This window comes from Canis aureus, chromosome 34 (assembly GCF_053574225.1).
Source record: "Canis aureus isolate CA01 chromosome 34, VMU_Caureus_v.1.0, whole genome shotgun sequence".
In the NCBI taxonomy this organism is placed as follows: Eukaryota; Metazoa; Chordata; class Mammalia; order Carnivora; family Canidae; genus Canis; species Canis aureus.
Window position 1 is genome coordinate 25,961,472 of NC_135644.1, and position 24,135 is coordinate 25,985,606.

The following is a 24,135-nucleotide window of genomic DNA, read 5'->3' on the forward strand; positions in this document are numbered from 1 at the left end:
TGACCACTTTCTCATGAACCAACAGATAATTGTGAGGGCTTCCACCAACACCATGCCTAGCCACACAAGACCATATGCTTACAAACATGAACCATATCTATTTCCCTTCTCTTGAACTTGAACACTTAAAAAAGGGAAAATGTACTGTATGTCTTTAATTCTAGACCAAACTTCTGGAAACTTCTGATCTGTATTCACAGCCCAGGTATGTCATAATTTTAGTCCCCTTGCAGAAAGACAATCTTGAATCTGAGTACACGTGCAAATTGCAGGCTATTCCAGCAACATCAATCTTTACACTTGAATTAGTTCACTTGGCAGCCAATGAAGAGAAGGTCTCCCTCAAGAAAGATAGCCTTCTGCCCTGGGCAAGAGGAGAAAAGTTCACAGTAGGAATTCTTTTTAACCTCTTTTCTTTGCCCAACACAAATCCTAAATTTCTCCCCCATTCTTACCCAGAGGAAGTCCTAAATTCTACACAGCACCTCAGTGATATTCCCCACAAGGGAGAAAGATTACACCAAGGAGTCCAGGCCAGCCAAAACACGAAGGGCATAAATAACCAGACTTCAAAGGTTTTGGAGGGTGCAGATGGAAGTAAAGGGTGGTTTATTCTGAAATGGGTGAACACTTTGGTAGATCTGATTATTGACATTCACTTCAGAGGACCAGGTTTTTATTTTCCTTTCAAAAGCTAGAATAGAAATGAGAGAACAGATCAGAAAATGGACACCCTACCCTGCACACATGAATTCACAACCAAGAGCGTCTTCATGTTTGTAGAATGGCCATCCTAACCAGACACCACTGGAGACTCTCTGCTCTTCACCACCACTCATACCTGGTGCCCTGCCCCTCCTCAGTGCAAATCCTAGTGTGAACCTCATATTCAAACCAAACAGCTAGGTGCCTGCACAGAAGGGAAAGGATACAATTTCTCACACTAAGACACAGGCAACAGCACCCCTTCCCTGCCCAGAACACCCAGCTCCTGGCACCATCTCTTCTCCCACCCATTCCAAACTCCTCTTACTGATGTTTATCTTCTGCCAATTGCTCTTCTTAGCTCATTTTCAGGTTTTTTTCGCCACGACCCTACTCCATTTTCCTAACATGTCCTACTTTGTATCACTCCACACTACATATCAGCAGAAATACAAACTGCAGACACAGAGGTTAGAACATAAAGGAGCTGTACACCTGTGACTATCCACAATTAGGGAGAGGAGGATGCCAGGTATTCCAAAGGGGAAATACAGATGAGTTTTCTCTTTCGGTATTACTACATATACTTGTAACATCGCTTCTCGGCCCTTTGGCTAAGATCAAGTGCATAAACTTGTAACTACATTGAAGGTAAAATGGGCTTTACTACATAGGCCAGGATTCCTAACCACATGTTTCTGCAGGAAAATGGGATATAAGTTCAAAACTTACAAACTAGAGACTATGGAGTTGTGTGTTGAGGACTCCCTGCCACCCAAGAAAGGAACAAATGGTAAATTCCCAAACTTATTTAAAAAATGAACAACTATTAATACATCTGTGAAATACTATAGTTCATAATGTCTGTTACACTTAGTCCCAGATAGAGAAAAAAATATATATATATATATACACACAATATCCTTACTAAAAGATTTCAATTCATTTAGACTTTTGTTGTTGTTGTTAATTCAACATTCTAAAGAAAAATTTTAGATGTTGAAAAAAACAAGAAAAATTTTGGATGTTAAAAAACAAAAAAGCTATCAAAAGCTAACAAATGCTTTTAAGAAAGTTATCAGGAGCTTGTACGGTTAAAGTGTCAGCTTTTCAATCAAAGCCTGCTGTATAGTCCAAAACGAGGGAGTACCGAAAAGCAAAACAGAAAGAGTGCTGGAACCGTCTACTGGCTGGTTTTCCTTATCTCCCCATGCCGGAGAGGTCAAAATTGAGAGGAAATAAGACTCAACCCTTAAACAATGCATATGCACCCACTCAACTAGTCCTCCACGGTGTATATAATTCCAAGAATCTACATTAGCTAATCAGATCTCGGTAAGTGGCCGAGGGGGAGAAAAACCTCCCAAATACATTCAGTTTGGCAAAGCATTCCTACAAGAGGCACTCAAGTTTCACTCAGAAATGGAATGTCATTATGTAAAATCTTGCGGGGGGGAATCATTGAAAACATATTCTTACCATTCTCATTGGGCTCTGCTGCCTTGGACACTTCTCTGAACGGGATTATAACTCCGTCTCCAGGCACTCTGGGGCTTTCCACATACTTGGGCTTCCTGACGGGACCTGCAGTGGAAAAGATCCGAGTGTGGCTAATTTTTTCCAGACGCAAACAAAGCTTCGGAATGTACAGCGTGTGTCCTTCCCCAGGACCCAAATATGCCTAAAGGAGGAGCCGGCCCCTTCTCCTCCCTTGAGCACACGCACGCTCATTTCAGTACAGACGCGGGAACGTCCGGCCTGGGGCTGCCAAAGGAGAAGGGGCAGTAAGCTCCGTTGCGAGAATGTAGGCTCGGACCCAAACCAAAGCGGCTCCTTTGCTGTGCGGTCTCTACGGCTGCCTTTGGTATCCGTCAAGTAAGTGATCCTGACATGTTCAAACCTGGGCAGCTTTTGGCAAAGGTTTTTTTTTTTTAATTTGGAATTGGTCTCTAACTGGGACAAAGACGATCAGGGGTTGCTGGGTATCTCCAGAGTCAGGAGGCAAGGATCACAAACAGCCAGGGTCACAAACACACTCGGAGCGCCACAGAGCGCCGGCACGTTATCACACTGTGACGCACGGCAATTGTGTGGGGCGCAGAGGCGGTGGCTTCCTTGGCACCCGACCGGGCCGCCTTCAGGGAGGCCTGCAGTCAGGCCAGCACGCGAACCAGGGATACAGGAGAGGCCGTCAGTCCCATTTCTCACCTTCCCCTCAGCCTCAACTAAGAAAATCTGGAATTCTTAGCTTAGGAAGACAGAACAGACTCCTCACGGTGCTGGTGGCCACGCACAGGTGCAGCCACCGTGGAAAAGAGCTTGGCTGTTCCTCAAAACGTTAAACACACAGTACGTGGCCCAGCGGTTCCACTTGTGTACTCACGCATGCTCACACAGAGGTCCGTACACCCGTGCTCATGGGAGCACCATCAATAGCCCCACGTCCATCAATTGAAGACAATAAAATGTGACGAATCCACACAGTGCAAGAGTACTGGGCAATAAGAAGGAATGGGGTACCGATTTATGCTACAATAGGATGAAACCTGAAAACACCACTAAGTGAAGGAAGCCAGTGCCCCCAGACCACATATCACAGGAGTCCATACACACGGGATATCCAGACTAGGCAAATTTATAGAAACAAAGAACGAATGGTTGCCAGGGGCTGAGGGATATGCGGGCTAAGGAGGTGACAGCTCAAAGGGGTATGAGACTTCCTTCTGGAGTGATTAAAATGTTCTGAAATTAGTGGTGATGGCTGCACAACCTTGGGAATATACTAGAAACTGCTCTAGTGTATACTTTAAACGAGTGGATTGTAGGATATGTGAATTATATCTAAATGAAGCTGCTTAAAAAAAAAAAAAAAAAAGACCGCTTATTTTGTCTGTTCCTTTCAAACATCACATTACATTTGGCCCAGAATCACCCACGTGACTTTCATTTTCCTTGGTTGCCTTATACTTAGGAGTGTGTTTTTAACAAGGCCACAGAGACAGGCAACAGTTGACACCAGTGAGGGAGAAGCTGGTGGACAGAGTGGTGGACAGAGGTCCACACCCCTCTCCTGTCCAGCCCTGACCCTCTGGGCCCCATCACCACCCTGAAGTGCTTAGTCAGGTGGATCCTGAGCGTTCTTCTGCATCAAACATCCTATGGTCTAAGGAGTGCCGTTCAGAATGTGGTTTGTGGGGACAGATGCTGCCATCTAAAGGCTTACTGCAAAAGCATCTACATTAGTATAAAATTATCCAATTCCCAGCTGCCTACAATGTACTACACATTAAAACAGATGCATTATCAAGGAAGTATACAGTACTTGACAAATAGGGATATTATTTCAGACTTTAGAAATCGTGATTTTCAAATAGCTAACAGTATGTAATCACATAGCTGCCTCCATAATTTATTTAGCTCTGTCAGAAAGGGGATTTTTTTTCAAAAGTTAAACTGGAATGGTTATAGGGGAAGAGGGAGGACACGTTCACAATATGAACGGAAGACGTAGGCTACAGAGAAGAATACAAAGCATTATCCAGATTTTATCTAAAACATACACATATCCCTATATAAATAAGCATGGAAAGACAATTGGGGGAGAAGGGGAAATGGGAAACTAACATATTTGCTATGGAGGAGCCAGAAACTAGGAAGAAGAGCTCTAACAGGGCAGGAAACAGGACCAAGTATGAGAACCTTTCCATACTTTTAGTTCCTGACCTATTCTCTACAGTGAACGAGATCACAGGCATCTTTTCCCCCTACCATCTGCTCTCTTCCATTTAAAGGACTCAGGGGACGTGAAGCCCTGTGTTATTACTGTCTCATGATTCAAACTGCCCCAACCAGCAATGATGCCACCGCTCTAGAGACACCTGTGAGTCTCTGCTCACCTTAACTCTTCAGTGTATAGTAACAGCAAATCTAAGCAGCAGATCTATTTACAGGCTTCAATCCACCTACCGCATATATCCTTCAAAAATTTTCTCCAAAAGTAAGTACTTTCTTAAAATGGATGTACAATGGTTTTTATGAATGTTTGCAACATTGAACCCCAATGTCACCCAGAGCCTTCAAAAAGCACCTATGCCCATCCATGTAATGGTCTTAGGACTGTGTTCTGTTCAGAGGCCAACTGCTAACCATAAGAAATACTCACCTCTGCAGAGTATTAGGAGCAGAGCCTCTGGAATCAGTCAGACCTACCTAGGTTCAAATATGGTCCCCAGCCTCCCCAACTCGGGCCTCAGTAATATCCCACAGTTAAATGATGAACAAGTAAGCCTCTTGTTCCAAGGGGAACATCCATGAAAGCAGAGACCAGATGGATCTGGTTCCCAGGATCAGCACAGTGCCTGGCACAGTAAACACTGATGCAGTTTGAAACACTGCAAGAATTACCAAAATGTGACACAAAGACACGAAGTGAGCAAATGCAGCTGAAAAAATGGTACCAGCACACTTGCTGGACACCGGGTTGCCACAAATCTTCAACTTGCAAAAGTGCAACATCTGTAAAGTGCAATACAGCGAAGTGCAATAAAACAAGGTATGCCTGTATAAACAACTGCTCTCCAACATGATCCTTTTATTTAAATTGCTTTCCACAAACAGCTGAACCTCAAATGCTATAAAACAAGAAAAATTTACAACTATAGAGGTTTTGTTCCTTCCTCCTCTCAATTGCTCATTAGAGAATCTTTGCACACTTTCCATTAAACATAGCAGATGAACACTCGTTTGCCTTTACTCCTTTTCAAAACATCATTAAAGTTGCAGTAAAGGGATTTGAGAGAGACTGATGGGGAAAGAAGACCACCACAGGCAAGAAACCAAACTTCTGAAAGAGAAACAGCTTGCCAAGGAGCAGTGAACTGAGAGGGCTGAAAAAGGTTAGCACTGGGGTCGAGGATGGGAGATGGCTCAGCCTCAGAGATAGGAGGCACCTTGAAGGCAGGGGCATGGATGGGGCCACACAGGATCAGTCAGGGCTTGAGAATCTATTTAAGGGAGAGTCAGACCCTCGGAACCAGGAAGCATTCCCTCTCTCATCCTGGAGGCTGCATCTTTCTCTGGAAGGTCTAAATGCCAATAGAGACCATAGAGACTCAAGAGCTAAACTAAAAAACCGGGATTAACAAAAATTCCACATGCAGATTGGCAGGCCCCAGATGCACCTCCATCCTGAGCTGTGAGATCAGGGGCAGCGAGCTCACACACCACGGCAGAAACGCATTGGAGGAGTCCTCTCTGGGGAAAGTCACCAGGAGAAAAGAACTGTAAGTAACCAGTTGGGGACATGCCCTGAAAGAAACGGCAGGTCCCTGACCAGTCATGGTACTGCAGAGCCCATCCCCAACATGCACCTAGGACTGTCCATCAGCTTCTTTGCTCTTCAGATACAAACTAGGATCAGACAGTCGAGCCAGACCCTCCCCTGAACCTTAGCAACTGAAACAAGAACGGAACTCTGAGGAGCCAGAGAAAACAGGAGGCACACGCTCCAGAATGAGAAGCGTTATTGCTTCTACTACCCAAGGGGCTACCATGACAAGGGCCCCGGGGGTCCACACACTGGGCAGGCTAACTGAAGGAGGGGGGAGACCAGACGCCTCGTCAGCAGGAGCCCTGTGACCACCAGGCACCCATCTTACGCCTGAACTGCTGGTGAACCACAGTGACACGGATTTCTACACCACTGAAACAACTTGCCTAAAATGAAGCGCCCACCTAGTCAACAGAGACATGAACTGCAAATTCCATCTCCCCGCCACCCTCTTACTCAGGGGATACTACTGCCCAGCATCTTTCTGTACACAGCTTTTCATTTAAAATAAAATGCTCAAAAAAAAAAAATAAAATAAAATGCTCAACATTCCCAAGCACGAGCTACCTTATAGTAAAATAATCTCACCCCTTCGCTATCAGGTTAATCCCCACAAAACAAAAATATAATCCTACATAATAATTATGTAGAAAGCATGTATGTCGGTTACTATGTTGCTGTTGTTGTTGTTGTTGTTATTGTTGTTGAGGGGAAGGTACAGAGGGAGGGAGAGAATCTTAAGCAGGGTCCATGCCCAACGTGATCTCATAACTCTGAGACTATGACCGGAGCCAAAATCAGGAATTAGACCCTCAAGGGACTAAGTCACCGAGGTGCCCCCATCGGCTACTGTGTTTTAAGAAAAGGGTTCCTTAGAAACAATAGGTATTAGCATGAAAGACTGCCAGGTATTAGCATGAAAATCGGCAAGGGTAACCTGGCTGGCTCAGACAGTAGAGCATACTGAGTCTTGATCTCAGGGTTCTGAGTTCAAGCCCCACAGCAGGTATAGAAATTACTTCAAAAAAAACAAAAAACAAAAAACAAAAAACAGTGGGAAAATCAGCTTATGTAGAGGCCAACATGTTTCCCCGTCGCAGAGACCTTACCTTCCAGCCACTCCTGGGCAGCTCACCCACAGCACTGGTATGAAGCACTCTTCAAGCATCTACTATATAGAGATCACCTGCGGGGGTGATGTCTTGTTAAAATAAAAATCCTGATGTCCTAAGTATGGCTAGAACCATACTTAGCACCAAGGAATCAAGTAGGAGAGCAAGGCCATAAAAATAAAATACTGATGTCCTAACTAAGTATGGCTAGGCCATACTTCAGCACCAAGGTATCAAGTAGGAGAGCAAGGCCACCACGGGCGGGGCCCCCAAGGAGACCCACCTTTCTACTGTCGGGCCTCAACAGGGTCTAGGGTTGTGTGGTTGGGGCACCAACTTGCTCAGTCTATGAGGCTTTAGATAAATGGGGATTTGTTCTCAGTCATAAATGGGAATCATTCTCGATCATAAGCAACTCTGGATTCTTTACCTCATCCAAGTTCTCCCATTGCCCACCCCCACACTCTACTATGTGATATAGGGGAAAGGTCCTCAACTTTATTATTATTTTTTTAAGATTTTATTTATTCATGAAAGACACCGGGAGAGGCAGAGACACAGGCAGAGAGAGAGGCAGGCTCCCTCTGGGGAGCCTGATGCAGGACTTGATCCCTGGACCCGAGGATCACGCCCTGAGCCAAAGGCAGACGCTCAACCACTGAGCCCCCCAGGTGCCCTGGGGTCCTCAACATTAAAGGGCTCTTAAGATAAAGAGACACAGAACATGCCCCAAAGAGGGCACACAGGGACCCAGCAGGCAGCTTGCCCCAGGAGAGCTCCTGCCAGCTCTTCTCATTATACAGCTCTCCCACATTATACCGTGTGGGTCCGGGAGGGGATCCACTGCAACCTCCCCTCAATCACCAGTCCCTACCCCAGGCAGGCGCTCTCCCCAGTCAGTCCTCTGCCTTTATGTAAATCTCCAAGTGTACTGTTCCCAGCCGCCAGTTTTCCTACTCTTTCGGACATTTTAATCATGCAGCTGACTATTCTGCTGCTTAGAAACTGCCATATAAGGAATATTTTTTAAAAGAGATGCAGAAATAAACCAAACTGGGCTTTATCTCCAGGCAGTGAAAGACAGAAGGGCAGGGGTGACTTTTCATTTCTGAGCACTTCAGTTAAAAATAATTATATATATGTGAAAGCAATATTTGGGAAGCAAGCACCTGAGGCTACTTACTGCATTTAAAGCAGTCTTACATTTTTCACAACATCTGGACACTATGAAAAGTGACACTTTGTATTATCAATCATTTTAGAGGTTTTTTTTTTTTTTTTTTTTTTTTTTTTTAAAAGCATCCTGAATTTTCAAAGAAAAGGTTCCTGTCAATTTTATCTGGTCTGGGGTTTTCATTTTACGCTAGGAAATGTTTACAACAAGAGGGGAACAATATAAAGGATAAGTAAGAGAATCTCCTCTGGGGGAGGGAAGCTTTATCCCTAAAGCACATGTCACTAAGTCAATTCCCAAATGGTGAGCTGTGACACACTATCACATCACAGTTGGGATTTTAAAGGGCACAGTACTGAGAGCTCCCAAAGTCTGACCCCTCCCCCTCCTGTATCCTAAAAGACAAGGGTTGGGGGGAGGAAGAGACATACACTTGGGACTGAGAAAGGGGGAAATCTGGCCTGAGGGCATGAAGGGAACACCATACCTGGGACTGGGCTGCCCTCAGTGAGAGTTTCTTGGAAGGATGTGCTTTGAGGGGAAAAAGGAGCCAGATAATGAACCGACCCAGTCAGGAAGCCTGACCCAAAGGGAAGATAATCTCAAGCACAGTGTGTTGTCTGTTACTTGGATTTCCCCCAAAGAAGAAGAGACGAGACTACAAATAAAAGCCTTAAATGCTGCTTGAGAGGGCTCTACTCCACGGATGGACAAAGGCAGCACAAGGTTCCCCAACCCCACGTGCCTGGGTACTGTGAGGTGATGAGAGGCAAGGCAGCAGAAGCTTCTCTGGTCTGCCCTGAGGGCTGCCAGAAACTTCTAGAAACACTTTTACAACTGCCTGGGGACCTTGTGTAGGGAGAGAAGGGTGATAAATCAGTGCAATCTCAGTTGTTACTGCTGTGTGTAACCTCCTCCATATCCAAAGACAGCTAAGGTCTGAGGAAATTCAGACTAATTCTAGGGAAGGAAAGAAAAAAAGAATGTGAGAGGAAAACAATGAGTCACCTGCAAAGGGTGACTGAAATACGAGAGTTACCTGACATCACTCTCAATAAGCCTCCTTTTTCCTATTCTGAATACCTTATTTTTTAAGAGTGTACTGAGAAGGGCAGACAGCCTTGATTCCCTCACGCAAAGCACAAGGCGCTGTGTGATATAAATGTGCATTGCCATTCAGGCACTTAAATCAAGCAGCAAAAATGGTTTCAAAATGAAGCCACGTTCCTTTCAATAAATCAGCTTTAAAATAAATATTGACAATGATTTTCTAGTCTCAGTTTGTAGTGTGCCTGTTTACAGCACTAGGAGTACAATAAACCCCTAACTCTACAAAATACCCTGAGTAATGTTTCCACTTTCTGCCAATGCAGTTTGATCGGTTGGTCGTGCTATTCCTACACTGTACCTGTTTTTATATAACCAAAGCAGGGAAATACACTCATCCACCTTACTTACTCAACAAGTATCCACTGGCATCCACTGCATGCCAGACATAGTGTGGGAACAAGATATCAACATGCTCTCCTCAAGTTCTCAGCGAGGGGACAAAACTATCATATTGCCTAAAATTGATTTCCAAACACTTCAACATAAATAAGTGGTATAAATGTGTATCAGGTGCCTTTCATCTACTGCCTAAAAGCAATTAGTTGTCTTGCTCTGGAATATAGACTCCAGAGATTAACTAGCCTTTTTTTTTTTTTTTTTAAGATTTTATTTATTTATTTGAGAGGGAGAGTGAGAGCACAAGCATGCATGCACTCACTCGGAGTGAGGAAGGCAGAGAGAGAGAATCTCAAGCAGACTCTGAGCTGAGTGTGGAGGCTGACAGGGGGTCTCGATCTCATGACCTTGGGATCTAGACTCAACTAAAAGCAAGAGCTGAGTGCTTAACCAACAGAGCCACCCAAGCACCCCAAGGTTAACTAGCTTTTAAAAGAAAGACCAGGGGGCACCTGGGTCGGTTAAGTGACTGATTCTTGATTTCAGCTCAGGTCATGATGGCAGGGTGGTGAGATCAGCCCTGTGTGGGGCTCCCCGCTCAGCAAGGAGTCACTTGAGATTCCCACTCTCCCTCGGCCCCTCCCCCTACTTGCTCACAGATGAGTTAAGAGGATTAACCAGAAACATCCAGGAAACACTGTGGCCTAACCCAGGTATGAAAATCTAGCAGACCCTCAGAAACGTGGCCTAGGCTTACTAAATAAAGGATCCAGGTCCAGCTGCCAATTCCAGGAAATTTCCTGATCCCAATGCAAAAAACCAGGAAATTATCTGGCACCCACCCTATGTCTGGTTATAAGCTAAAATTCTGTCTGCGGTAGGCAGAACACCTTGAAAGATGCCACTCCAAGATTCCTGTTCCCTGGTTACCAAATGAAACACAATGTGGATATGGCTGTGAAGTCCTGCAGATGGAATTTAGAATTAAGGTTACTAACCAGGTGACCTTAAACTAGAGAGATTGTCCTGAACTATTGGGTAGACCCAGTGTAACCACATGAGCCCTTAAAAGCCAAAGAGAAGACTGAAGAGTCAGTCTTCATTTCAGGTGCACAGGTGACATGTCCCTGGGGGGCTTCCAGAAAGTCTTACAAGAGCCTTGTATAAGGAGTAGCAAGTCAGTGTCATCTGAGTTATTACTCATGTAACACTGTTCATACCGAAAGAGTATGAGATGAAAAAAGGCAGAAGTTGGGGGAGGCGATTGGAGAGACTCAAAGCAGAAGGATTCAACCTTTCTGTACTTGCCACATTGCTAGCTTTGAAGATGGAAGAAGGGAGAAACAAGCAAAGGAATGCAGCAGCCCCTAGAAGTTGAGAACAGCCCCCAGCCCTAGGGACCTCAATCCTATAGCCATATGGCATAGAATTCGGCCATTGTAAACAGGCGTGGGAGTGTCTCATCCTCTCAACCTCCAGAAAAGCATGCAGCCCGGCCAAAATCTTCAGTGGGCCTTGTGAAATCAGAGTAGAGAACCAGTTATGCCTGGACTTCTAACCTACAGAACTGTGAAATAATAGATTTGTTTTAAGTGTACGTATTTCCACTAATTTCTTAGGGCAACAATGAAAAATTAATATATTGTCTATGAGATAGAGGTAATCTGTATTTGCTGCAGTAATCATGAATGCAAGGTGCTGTCAGGGCCCTGACCCCCTAAAAGAACCAATCTGGAACTTCTAGTCATGTAAAACCATTATATGACTGCAGTGAGCCAGTCTGCTAATGAATCTACATGCGGACAGAACCCTGTCTGAGCCTTGTTTTCTTTCACATCTGAGTTTATAGGGGAGAACTCTCTAGCCCTCACCTCCTCTACCTACTGGTAGCAATTATAATTCACCATAAAGATCTAATGCCTGAAGTTGGTTTTTTCCTGCTGGTAAGCATCATTAACCAAGCCATCCCAAATACATGGTTAACCACAAATCCTGGATTTAAGATGTCCCTAGGAAAAAAATCTGACTCCTTCCAGGAATGGTAATTTTAGAGTTTACCTAAGGAACTAGGGAAGAAAGCCCATAAGAGAAAGGGTCCTCCTGTTACTCCCACAAGCAGGAAAGGAGCCCTGTGGTGTGTGGTAAAGTGGCAACACCAAAAGAGGGAGGCAGCATCCCTGAGAACTTTCTTTCCCTGAAGGTTCAGACCAATCATGGTCAAAAGAATGGTCCCTAGACCAGGAACAAGGGCATGACCAGGGATCATGTTAGAAATGCAAACCCTCAGACCCACTGCAGACCAGAGGGATTCTGATGTGCACTCAGGTTTGAACCCCACTGGGTTAGCCTGTCCTGGGTAGCCATACAACACTGCCCAGGGATATTGTTACAACCTGACTAGGTTGCATAGAGGACCATTAAAAGGGCCCCACTCTGAAAAGGAGTTACCATGACACATCTTAGCAGAATGGTAAAATTTAAAAACAAAAAACTGAAGAATAAAAATTGATGGTGAGGAGACAAACCAATGAGAACTCTCCTCCACTGTTGGCAGGGATGCAAAATGGTATAATCACTTTAGTAAAGAGTTGCCATTTTTATATAAAATTAAGCACACCATGTGACCAAGCAATGTGACCAAGCAATTCCACAATGACGTACTGACCCAAGAGAAATGAAAATGTATGTTAGCCCAAAAACCTGCATGTACATGTTTATGACAATTTTACTGACAATCAACCACCATTAGAAGCTACCCAAATGTCCTTCAACTAGTGAATGGATAAACTATAGTATTTCCACACAATGGAATGATACTCAGCAGTAAAAAGAAAAGCGGTATTGATACCCACCACAACAGAAATGAAGCTCAAGTGTACTATACTCAGTAAAAGAACCCAGACTCAAAAGGCTGTGTACTGTATCATTCCATTTATAGGACATTCTGGACAAGGCAAGCTATAGATTTAGACAACAGATCCCAGAGAGTAGAAGTTGACTACAGAGGAACAGCATGAGGGAAAATTTGGGGGTAAGGGAGCTGTTCTGTACTTGACTCTTGTGGTGCTGATAATACAACCCTATGCATTTTCTCTTTTTTTTTTTCTTATTTATTTACGATAGTCACAGAGAGAGAGAGAGAGAGAGGCGCAGAGACACAGGCAGAGGGAGAAGCAGGCTCCATGCACCGGGAGCCCAACGTGGGACTCGATCCTGGGTCTCCAGGATCGCGCCCTGGGCCAAAGGCAGGCGCCAAACTGCTGTGCCACCCAGGGATCCCAACCCTATGCAATTCTTAAAACCCACGGAACTGTTCAACAAAAAGTAAACTTCATTATATACAAATAAAAATGAAAATTTTTTAAAAAGGGAGGTCTGACTTAGGGTGTCCATCTCTACAGGGAAAAATCACTAACTTGTAGGATGCCTCCATTCTTGGCAAGTATCTCTGACCTACTGAGAGGCAGAAACATTGGGAGGCCAGTTCCAGCATCTACTATCCACTTCTATCTTGGTAAGAAAGCCATAATTTTTAACCGGTCACTGTTTTAAGAAGTACCCAATATTTAGAGAGGCAAAGAGATTACAGAGCGTCTGCTGAGTTGGGTGTTAGGGGTTGTTTACATGAAGCAGATTCTCCAAGACTATCTCATTCTATATTCTTGACTGACTTTCTAGCAACTGGACTATTTTACAGCTCTGCACATTGCCAAAAACTTAATAGCAATGTAAATGATTCCTGTCCATAGCAATGTAAACAAATTTTGTGTGGCAGAGCATATAAATCTCTGTAATCCAAATTCTCATTTAAACTAGCCTTAACATCTTACTCATTCCCTCTTTAATTAATGAGCTAAATAAAATTGTTGACATATGACCTTTGTATTTGCATGTCCTATTTTTGCCTTCTTGAAAATTATACTTCAGCAGCACAGGGAATTAAATAAATCAGAGAGTGCATTTCCCAGCCCGCTTGGCAGCTAGGTAAATGCAATCACTGAGAGGAAATGGAGTGTTGGGTGGGATTTCGAGGAAGAGTGTTTAAAACGAGCCAACCCAGCTGACAGGGGCCCCTTAGGACTCCTCTCACTTTCTTCCATCTGGCAGGAAATGTCGACATGCTAGCTGGTATGCTAACAATCGTACGGGAGCATGAGGTGACCTTGTGGTAGGAGGGTACAGCAGGCTGATAATGGCGCCCAAAAATATGTGCATGACCTAATCTCTGAAACCTGTAAATGTTCTTTATTTGGAAGAGTGGTTTGTGATTAAGGATTCTGAGGTGAAGAAATCTTCCTGGATTATCCAGGTGGGCCCCAAGTGCCATCATGAGTATCCTTACAAGAGATGCAAAGGGAGACCACACAGAGAAAGCCACGTGAGGACAGAGACAGAATGGAAGGAAGTAGCCATAAAAAACGATCACCTGGAGCCCCCAGAAAGTAGGAGAGCAAGAACAGATTTTCCCCAAAACCTCTGGAGGGAGTACAATCGTACTAAACCCTTGATTTCTGAATTCTGGTCTTCAGAACTGTGAGAGAATGAATTTCCGTTGTAAGCCATCCAGTAGGTGGTACTTGGTTACGGCAGTCCCACGCAACTAATGCAGAGGGTAGGCACAAGACAGGGGCCTGGTTCCCTGACCATGGACACCTTAAAGTCACCTTGGCCCTGCATCATCTAACCCAGACTATTAACGAGAGAAACAAATTTTTATTTTGTTTAAGCCATTATGCATTTGATTGTTTTTACTTGAAGCCCAACTTAATCCTTATATAGTTAACACACTGTGATCATCAATCATTGGTCCCAACTCACTGGTCCCAACCTCGACCTGCCTGATCAGCTGATCGATCATACTGGTCATCCCGCAACCTCAGCAAGGTTGTGAATTAAATGAAGAGCTGAAGAAGTCGAACTCAAAGGACTGAAAAGGACTGTGTTACCTTTAAGTTTGCCATTGCAGGGCATAATCAGGGAACATCTAGGAGAAAAATTTTAATGCTTTTAAAATATGGACTATCAGAGTATCTGACTGATTAGCTTTGTGATTCCTATTCAAAATATGTAATTTTTAGCTTTAGCTGAAATTCATTTTAAACGCTTGACTTTAGATTATAAACAAAAAATTTGTAAATGGAGTTTAAAGGTTGTAGAAAGCTACGTTTAAAATTATAACGACAATAGCTTGAAGAGTAATTTGGAACTCTTAACATCATCTGCTATACAGACAAAATGCTGCTCTAAGACATCAAAAGACTCATTTTCACAATGGTCTCTCCACAGTATAAAGTCAGTTTCTCACTTTCAAAATGCTCACTGGAAGGAGTTCAAGATGGAAGGAAGGAGAGCGGGTAAAAGGAAAAATGGACTCCCCCAAATTCCTTCAACTCCAAGTTTATCACAGTCCACAGTGCATGTGGACTCTCACAGCCCTTAGCCAGCCCACAATGCTAGCCATCATTTATTTCTAGTCCTTCAGCTGAATTCTAGAACCTTCCATGTGCCACCACAGTCCCCATGGGCATCATGCTATTCTTCTCAGCATCCCCCAGATAACTCATTTCTCCATGTTTCTATTGTCTGAACAGAGAAGGTACGCTGCTCAGAGCCACTCTCTCTAAGGTCAGGAGCAGCCCATGGTCTTGCTGTACATGGTCAGAGGCTGGTGTGTCAGGCCACACACACGTGGCCTCTAACAATCCAGAGAGTCCCATGAAAGGCTCATCGGAGACTGAAAGCAAGAGCAGAGCTGGGCTTGTGAGCCTGAGGCAAATGTTCTTCTGTGACCTCTGGTGAGAAGCTCACACTTGGAAGCATGTGATGGCCGTTATCTGAAATACCTCTTGGAAACATCAGGAACCTCAGAGAGCAGCAGCAGAGCCGTATCTGGAGGCTTAGCTGTTATCTCTTTCGAGTTTGAACAGGACAAATTGCACTCACAGATGACATAGGTAACCCATGACATCACTGACAAGGAGCCAGCTGAAGAGCTCCTGGCAGAGGACACCTCCTTACAGGCAGGCAGCCTCTAGAGTGACGGAGCCAGTCACAACCTCCTCCAGCAACGTCTTTCTCTCTGTGCTCTGACCCCAGGGACACATGGTCTGTATACGGAGTTACAGTATGGTTCTTTAGAATTTTTTTTAAAGATTTTATTTATTTATTTATGAGAGAGAGAGAGAGAGGCAGGCAGAGACACAGGCAGAGGGAGAAGCAGACTCCACGCAGGGAGCCTGATGTGGGACTTGATCCCCAGACCCCAGGATCACGCCCTGGGCTAAAGGCAGCACTAAACCGCTGAGCCACTGGGCTGCCCTAGAATTTTTTTTTTTTTAATCCATCAAAGCAACTACAATTTCATCTCACTTGCAGAAGCTGATCAAGATTAACATTCAATTCAGAATTCCTGATTCCACACTGACTTACTGCTTCTTGGTTTTTTTTTGTTTTTTTTGTTGTTTTTTTTTTTTCTTTAAACCAATTCCAATAGGCTATCACACTGACCTCCAGCTTAGCACTTGCTAACGGTCAGGTCAACCACAAAGCCCTATGGATTATCCCACCAATTCCCACACCTCTCCCGTGCCCGTGCCCAGAGACTCCTCCTGTGGATGTAAACACTTCCAGGAGCCAGAGTTCCAGTAATCCCATCCCAGCCCCACATCCCCACGGCAGGCATTAGCAGGACCCCTGCCTGCTTTCCACACAGATGCAAACATCTTAAAACCTTTCAGTGAAGAAAAATGACACTATTAAAATAAGTCCCCAACCTGCCTAATCCAAAGAAAAACAGCTCCAGAAGTTCAGGGTTTCAACCTGCTGTACTTTTATGCCTCAGCTGTTAAACAATTTTAAATAATCAGAAAGAAAGCTTACCTTAAGATACCCAGACACCCTTTGGTCTGGGTGATCAAAGTTAGCAGTTACTATGCCAAAAGAAAGAGCTATTAAGAACCTTAACCTTCAAATGTTTACTTTTTTAATCTACACCTGGTGATGCACAAAGCCAAAGTCATAAGGTAGCCTCTTTTAAGAACATGGGTCAGGAGAGTCCCAGAAACAGGCCAAAATTATTCCTGGAAGACACTCATCCTTCAGCAACTACCACACGGTGGCGCTGCTTCAATGCGGATTTCAGACAAAATCCACAAGTGCATTTCTTCACTATCAGGACAATGCTTGCACCCATGAGGAGTTAGGAGAACAAAACCCAGAAATGCTCCTTTTTGATGGTTTCAACTCTGTGGTTAACAGTCTATATGGAGGAATTAAACTGTGGAGGCAGCAGCCCTCTGCCCAGGTTTTAGGCTGGATCTAACAGAATTCTGACACTTTTGGCCTCTGCAGAGCTCCCGTTCACCTAGAGCCCACAAGGCAACACGTGAGGCAGAAGGGCCAAGTGCCCCTGAGGTAGCGATCTCACAGTGAAACCTGAAATGTCACCTACCTGTGAATCTACACTGATATAAGTAACTGAATGGGGAAGAAGAAATGAATCTCCATGCAGAAAATCCCAAATTTATGTAGATACCTCACTATTGAGGAGAGGGAGGAGAATACCCCACTCTTCACATGTGGGCTGCTCACAGCACCTTTCCTCCAGAGAGCAGGATATGGAGACAGCCATAAGAAGACAGAGCAACTTTACTATGGAGAAATGTGGAAACTACTACCGAGGCTGGGTGACCAAGTTTAACATAAACTGTGATAAGTCACGTTGCTAGTATCCACCATCAAAACGATGTGGTAAGAAGGGCACTTTACCTCTGTAGTCTTCGTCTCCAAAACCCCCTAACTACAGTCTAATTAAGAGAGAAGCATCAGACAAATCCCAACAGAGGGGCCTCCTACAAAATTCCAATCAGTATGCATCTGGCAAAGTCATCAAAACCAAGGAAGGTCTGAGAAACTAAGAGGAATCTAAGCAGACATGACAAATAAATATAATGTGGTATCCTGAATAAGATCCTGGATATTAGTTATAAACCAAAGAAATATGAATGAAGCATAGACTTTAGTTGATAATAACGTATCAATATTAGTTTATTGTGACAATAATCATTAATGTACTATGTTAGTAATAAGAAAAACTGGGTATGTGTTAGATGGGAACTCTGAACTACATTTGCAATTTTTCTCTAAATCTAAAACTATTTTAAAATAAAAAGGTTTAGGGACACCTGGGTGGCTCAGTTGGTTAAGCATCTGACTCCTGATTTCAGCTCAGGCCATGATCTCAAGGTCATGAGAGGGAGCCCTATGTCTGGCTCCATGCTCAGTGTGGAGTCTGCTTGAGATTCTCTCTCCCCTTCTCCCTCTGCCCCTCCCCACCGACTCAGTCTTGCTCGCTCGCTCTCTCTCTCTCCCTCTCAAATAAATAAAATCTTTAAAATAAAATAAAAGTTTATGTTTTAGAAAATCAATTCAAAGCTCACATGGTAACTAAGAGATACTTTCACATACAGGACAATGCCTTTATCTTCTGTATTAGGCATTCAGGTTGTGTTCCTGACAGTCCCCTGACACCCACCATAGAAGAGGATTGTTACAGGCTGAATGGTGCTCCCCAAATTTCATAGGCTGAAGTATTATAACTCCTAGTGTCTCCGAATGGGACTGTATTTGGAAAGCAGGCTTTTAAAGAGGTAATTAAGTTAAAAAGAGGCCACTGCCATGGGCCCTTAATCCAATCTGAATGATGTCCTTATAGGAGGAAATCTGGACACACAGACACACACCAGGGATGCACAGGCACAGAGGAAAGACCCATGTGAGGGCTCGATGAATAGGAGGTTATCTGGAAACCAAGGAGAGGGGCCATAGGATGAAAAAAAGCCGCAAGCACTCTCATCCTGGACTCCCAGCCTCCAGAATTGTGAGAAAATACATTTTTGTTGCTTAAGCCACCCATTCTGTGGTACTTTGTTATAGTAGCACCAGCAAACTAATACAAGGGTGAGGAAAAAACAACCACCACCACCACATGGCATCACTGAAGGTCATGGGAATGAAGAGCTTGATGGCTTCCGTGCCATCTGTACCTACCGGAAGGGATCTGACCTAATGTCGCTGTTCTAAGCAGCAATAAGGTGAAACGGAAACGTCTAGGGCTTTGGAGTAGGGCTGACGGAAATCCCAGCCAGTCAGGAACTAGCTGTGTAAACTATAGGCAAATTATCTACTTCTGGGTCTCTCCATCAACTGTGAATGAGGTTAGTACCTACACCTCAGGATCGAATATATAAGTGTCTGGTACATGGTTAAGTCCTACATAAATACTAAGTTTCATCCCCCCCCCTTCCTTTAAGCTGGGAAACTATAAACTATGGTCTCGGGGTCAAATCGGACCCATTGCATGTTTTCATAGATGTTAGTACACCATACCCACGACCACGCATTTATGTCTATGGCTGACCTGTGCTACACTGTGCTACAATGAGAAGGCTGAGTAGTTACAACACAGACCCTATGGTCCTCAAAGCCTGGAATATTTACCATCTGGCCTTTGACAGAAGAAACTTGTCAATTCTATTCTGTCATCAGTTACCCTATTGCCAAAAACGAACACTTTTTATTCCTTACTGTACCTGAACTTCCTAACCACTACCGCAGATGCCATGTCTTAAGAAAAAGGGCGGGGGGAAGGATTTTAAGATTTTATTTATTCACAAGAGACACAGAGAGGCAGAGACACAGGCAGAGGGAGAAGCAGGCTCCCTGTGGGGAGCTCGATGAAGGACTCAATCCTGGGACCCTGGGATCATGACCCGAGCCAGAGGCAGATGCTCAACCACTGAGCCCCCAGGCATCCCTCTTTCCTCCAGCCTTGAGGCCAGCACTCAGCTCAGGCTCCGCACTTCCAACTCCCCAACACTCTTCATGAGCGAAGCTCTGTGGAACATCTAAGGTTCAAGATATTCAAAGTCAAACTCTCCAGCCTGCCCAACCAACCTGTTTCTGTATTCTACACTGTAGTTAATTACATAGCACCTACGCCTATGGCAGGACAGAAACAGCTTGACTTGAAATCCCAGGACCAGCGTTAAAATTCCAACTGTCAGAGCCTTACCTAAATTACAAGAATAATGATCACCTTGGAGACACTTCCTAATAATTACATAGCAGAGAAAGGTAGAGCCACCAGTGCAACAACAATGTTTTGAATCTGGACTCACCTAGAAAACCAAGCTAGATCCCTCAGCAAGATTCCCAGCTGATTTGCAAAGAATTGGTAAAGCGTGTGCAGAAATGTGGACTCCTCAGCTGCTGGGCAGTGTGGGGCAGGACCTCAAGGGACAGCCCATTTACCCCAAATGCTGAACAAATATCTCTCGTGTGCTATGGTATGAAAAGAGGTCTGGCCCAGAGTTGTTCTGCATTTGTCTTCTGTCCCTCATTCTCATGTACAAAAGGTCACCACAACCTATAGATTCTTTTCCCTACAACTTTCTCAAACAAACTTCCACTTCCCTCCATTACCCTGTCAATGCAGAGCTTTTGGTTCCTATACTTCATTTGAATCATTACAAAAGAGTCCCAACCATTTGCCCCAACTCCAAAATGGCCTGTATAAAATAGTTATTGTCCTCCAGCCCCTGTTTATTCCTTCCCTCTACTTAAAAAGTGATCAAAGGACACCACTGCCAAAAGACTAAAGTCTTTCCTGGCTCCCATCGAAGTTCCATGCTCTCCTCTGACATTACTGGCCGCCCCCCTTATGCCTTGTGAGCTACGGCCAGTGCAGCCATCACTCACATTCCTGCATGCTCTCTAGACCTCAAGTGGGGCTGTTCCTTCCCTAAAGAACATTCTTCCTGCCCACCCAACGCCTGTTAGCTATGTAACCCCTAATTTACACGCTAACAGCACCCCCTAATGTCACATGCCCTTGGCACCTTACCAACTGCCCCCAAAGATTCTCACTCTTTTCCATGACATCAGGACTCTGTAGACAGCTCAAAGTCTTACAGGTCATCACTTCTCTCACTCATCTGGGAGGTCCTCAAAGCTTAGGGCAAGGTGTTTGTTCACCTTTCTATCAACTTTACCTCTACCCCACAGCCTAACATAGAGCTAATGCTCAATAAGCCTGTATAAGACAAATGTTTATGGAACCTCACAAAATCACCAAGTGAAAGAATTTTTCCTGTGTCTCTGAGGACATTCAGGAAAAATAAAGGTCACCACCACAAAAAAGTCACATCCACCTACACAGTGTCCTCTTGTGATGAAAGGGATCCTGGAAAAGTCTCTTGCCAACTCAGCTACCAGCAAGTCCAGAAGAACCAGGGGAAGCAAGAGCTCATGAGAGCAGCAGTGTGTAAAGAAGGACTATTTTTAAAGGCCAAACTAAGAATTTCCAGTTTGAAAGGAAGCAGGAAAACTGAACCACAAAAATAATAAGAGTATCCAAATGCAAATTAAAAAGGATTCTCTTAAGCAGTCTGCTAGAAGGTTTCTTTCTCATTTCAGGGAAAATATACTGGACTCAGTAAGTTTTATTTTTTCTTTCCACTGTATCATTATGAAATCTACAAGCAACAGTGAAAAAAAATCAAGGGGACTCACACGTATGAAACTAGTAAGATTTTTCCTGCCTTAAAAGGACCTGTTATTCCCCAAGCAATTGCTTATTAAAACACCACCAACTTAAAAAAAAAAAAAAAATGCAGTAAGACCTAATGTTGAATAAATATTAAGTCTTCAGAAACTGTTTAATGTGTGCTTCCTTGACCTAGCCTGTTGACATCATTTCTTCCTGAGAGTCTTACAGGCCCCAGGTGGCCATTCTGAAGGATCTTTCATAGGTGGGCAGAATCAAGACGGCACAGAGGTGCTAGGTGGTTTCCCTGCCCTCACCCCAAACTCTGGTTATCAGCCTGCTTCCTTGTGAACTGCTTCTCACACTCCAAATCTTGGTTACTTGCATTCTTACTGTTTGATCTTTACCACTTTTTTTTTTTAAGACTTTATTTATTCATGAAAGATGGGGAGGGGGAGGGTAGGCAGAGACACAGGCAGAGGGAGAAGCAGGCTCCATGCAGGGAGCCTGATGTAGGACTCGATCCCGGGACTCCAGGGTCACGCCCTGAGCCACCCAGGTGTCCCTCTTTACCACTTTCAATAAGAACTACAACAGGACCAAGAATAAATAAACAAGGCAGTTGGCTGGGAGCAACACCTACTACAGGAAATGAAAAGCAACGAAAGATCTCATGAGACCTTTCACACGAACTGTGGACAGGTCACCTCCTCTGCAAAGCCACACCCAGAACTTACAGACCCAAATCCAGGTATCAACAGAAAGGTTTTAGAAGTCCCTGCACTGAGAAAGGAGTGCCTTTCCCACTGTCCAGGTCAGTCAAACTTGAGTCATAAGAGGAGGCAGTAGGAGAAGCCAACAAATGGAAAAAGGAGCAAATTACCTGATCTCAGAAGTCAGGAGCTACAGCACTTCTGAGCGTGTATTAGGAGCCAGGCACTTTACCAACATCCCCCTCTACCCTTTCTAAGAACTATGAGGAAACCCAGAATCAGAGAGCTTGTCAAGTCACCTCCAAGGACACAGAGCTACTAAGAACAGGAACTTTGGATTTGAACCCCGGGTCTATCCATCTTTTAAGGGCCAGAAACTTCTCACTACACTACAAACATAGCTTAGATAGAATTTCCCCATTAAGAAGGCAGCAAGGAAAAAGACATGTATAGAAGTTCATCTTATGTAATGCAGAGGATATCTGCTTAAATCTCAACACCGCTTCTAAAAATGATAAAAAACAAAACCATGCTTCCTGAGAATCCTTTTTACGCATATAAATTTTAATGTATGTATGAATGCATATATACATTCATTTAAATTTTAGAGAACACACACCTGACTCTAATAAGAACTCCAGAACTGAGAAAAAAATGTTCTAAATTATTTTGTAAAAGTAAACTACTTTTAATAAAGAAAACCTCCATTAAATTTTTGCTGAAGATCTCAAAGTCCACAATCATTTTTTGATTAACAAAATAGGGAATCTCTAGCCTGTAAGCCTCACTTCAAGACCTCAAATTCCTGGGGGCAGCCTGGGTGGCTCAGTGGTTTAGTGTCTGCCTTCAGCTTAGGGCGTGATCCTGGAGTCCCAGGATCGAGTCCCACACATCGGGCTCCCTGCATGGAGTCTGCTTTTCCCTCTGCCTGTGTCTCTGCCTCTCTCTCTCTCTCTCCCTGTGTCTCAAATAAAGAAATAAATAAACAGGGCAGCCCAGGTGGCGCAGCGGTTTAGCGCCGTCTGCAGCTCAGGGTGTGATCCTGGAGACCTGGGATCGAGTCCCATGTCAGGTTCCCTGCATGGAGCCTGCTTCTCTGCCTCTCTCTCATGAATAAATAAATAAAATCTTAAAAAAATAAAATAAAAATAAAAATAAACAAATAAAATCCTTAAAAAAAAGACCTCTAATTCCTGCATCAAATATTAACAGTAGACTCTAAGATGTGTACAGCAGGCACATATTTTCTTTTGAGTACTAAAGACAAAGACCCTCACATCCAGAGTCCTTGTGAAATCTCGAAATGCCCAAGGCAGAAGTGTCCATAATACTTCCTATATTCTCAGATGACAATTCTCTCCAGTGTTACAAAGGAGTTATGACCTGAGCACAAACTACTTCAACTGCATTCAACTACATGTGCTCCACAAGGTGGGGGAAAGGTTCTAGAGGATGAGACACGCATCTCCTGTTCCCTTAGCACTCTCCAGCTTCTACATACCATCACATAATGGGATACTGTGTATAAGGTACATATTTCTGGCATAACAAGCTACCTACTTCATCTGGCACATCCAAATAAACAATCATCTGTGTTGAATGGCAGAAGAAAAATGACTCATCAAGAGAGAGTATGTCTGCATATACATTTATAAGCAATTTCAGGGATGTTCAAGAGTAACCAGATACAAAGATTTCTGCCTTAAGTGCCACATTTATCATTTACCTACTAAGGAGCAACTCTAACTGTGCTTTGGACATCTAAGTGTTCTCTCAGCTTCCATTGCAGTTTTGCTCCCACTGCCTGGTAAGCAAGTGTGGACCACTCTAGAGCACTTACTCTCCACCAGCTTCAGGAATCACTTGCTCTTGTTTTCATACGAAGCTCACAGGAGCTTCACAGATCACTGAGGCAAGGCGCCATCACACATTCTACCTTTGCTCAGATTTCTTTCCTGCTCAGAAGTGCTTTCTTAAACCTTTACACTTACATCACAGCTCTAAGAGCTGGCTTCCTTTACAGGGCAGTTTTACAGGCATAATCTTAATCACTTTGAACAAATCTCATGCAAAACAAGAGATGAATAATACAAGTAGTTGGTGGTAAAGCT

At 44.0% G+C, this 24,135-nt stretch overlaps 1 protein-coding gene and 1 long non-coding RNA gene across 2 annotated transcripts in view; one reads left to right on the forward strand and one right to left on the reverse strand.

Moving 5' to 3' along the window:
- The window catches only part of TANC1 (tetratricopeptide repeat, ankyrin repeat and coiled-coil containing 1), a 223,611-nt gene that overhangs the window by 81,968 nt on the left and 117,508 nt on the right, over positions 1-24,135 (reverse strand). Inside the window, exon 5 of the mRNA XM_077883375.1 lies at positions 2,185-2,289. Within this exon, the coding sequence (XP_077739501.1) occupies positions 2,185-2,289 (105 nt within the window). The remainder of the gene's footprint in view (positions 1-2,184; positions 2,290-24,135) is intronic.
- On the forward strand, positions 2,256-13,138 carry LOC144304798 (uncharacterized). Its single transcript, XR_013371765.1, has 3 exons — positions 2,256-2,580; positions 5,865-5,991; positions 12,890-13,138. It is a non-coding gene; the product is annotated as an uncharacterized LOC144304798 (long non-coding RNA).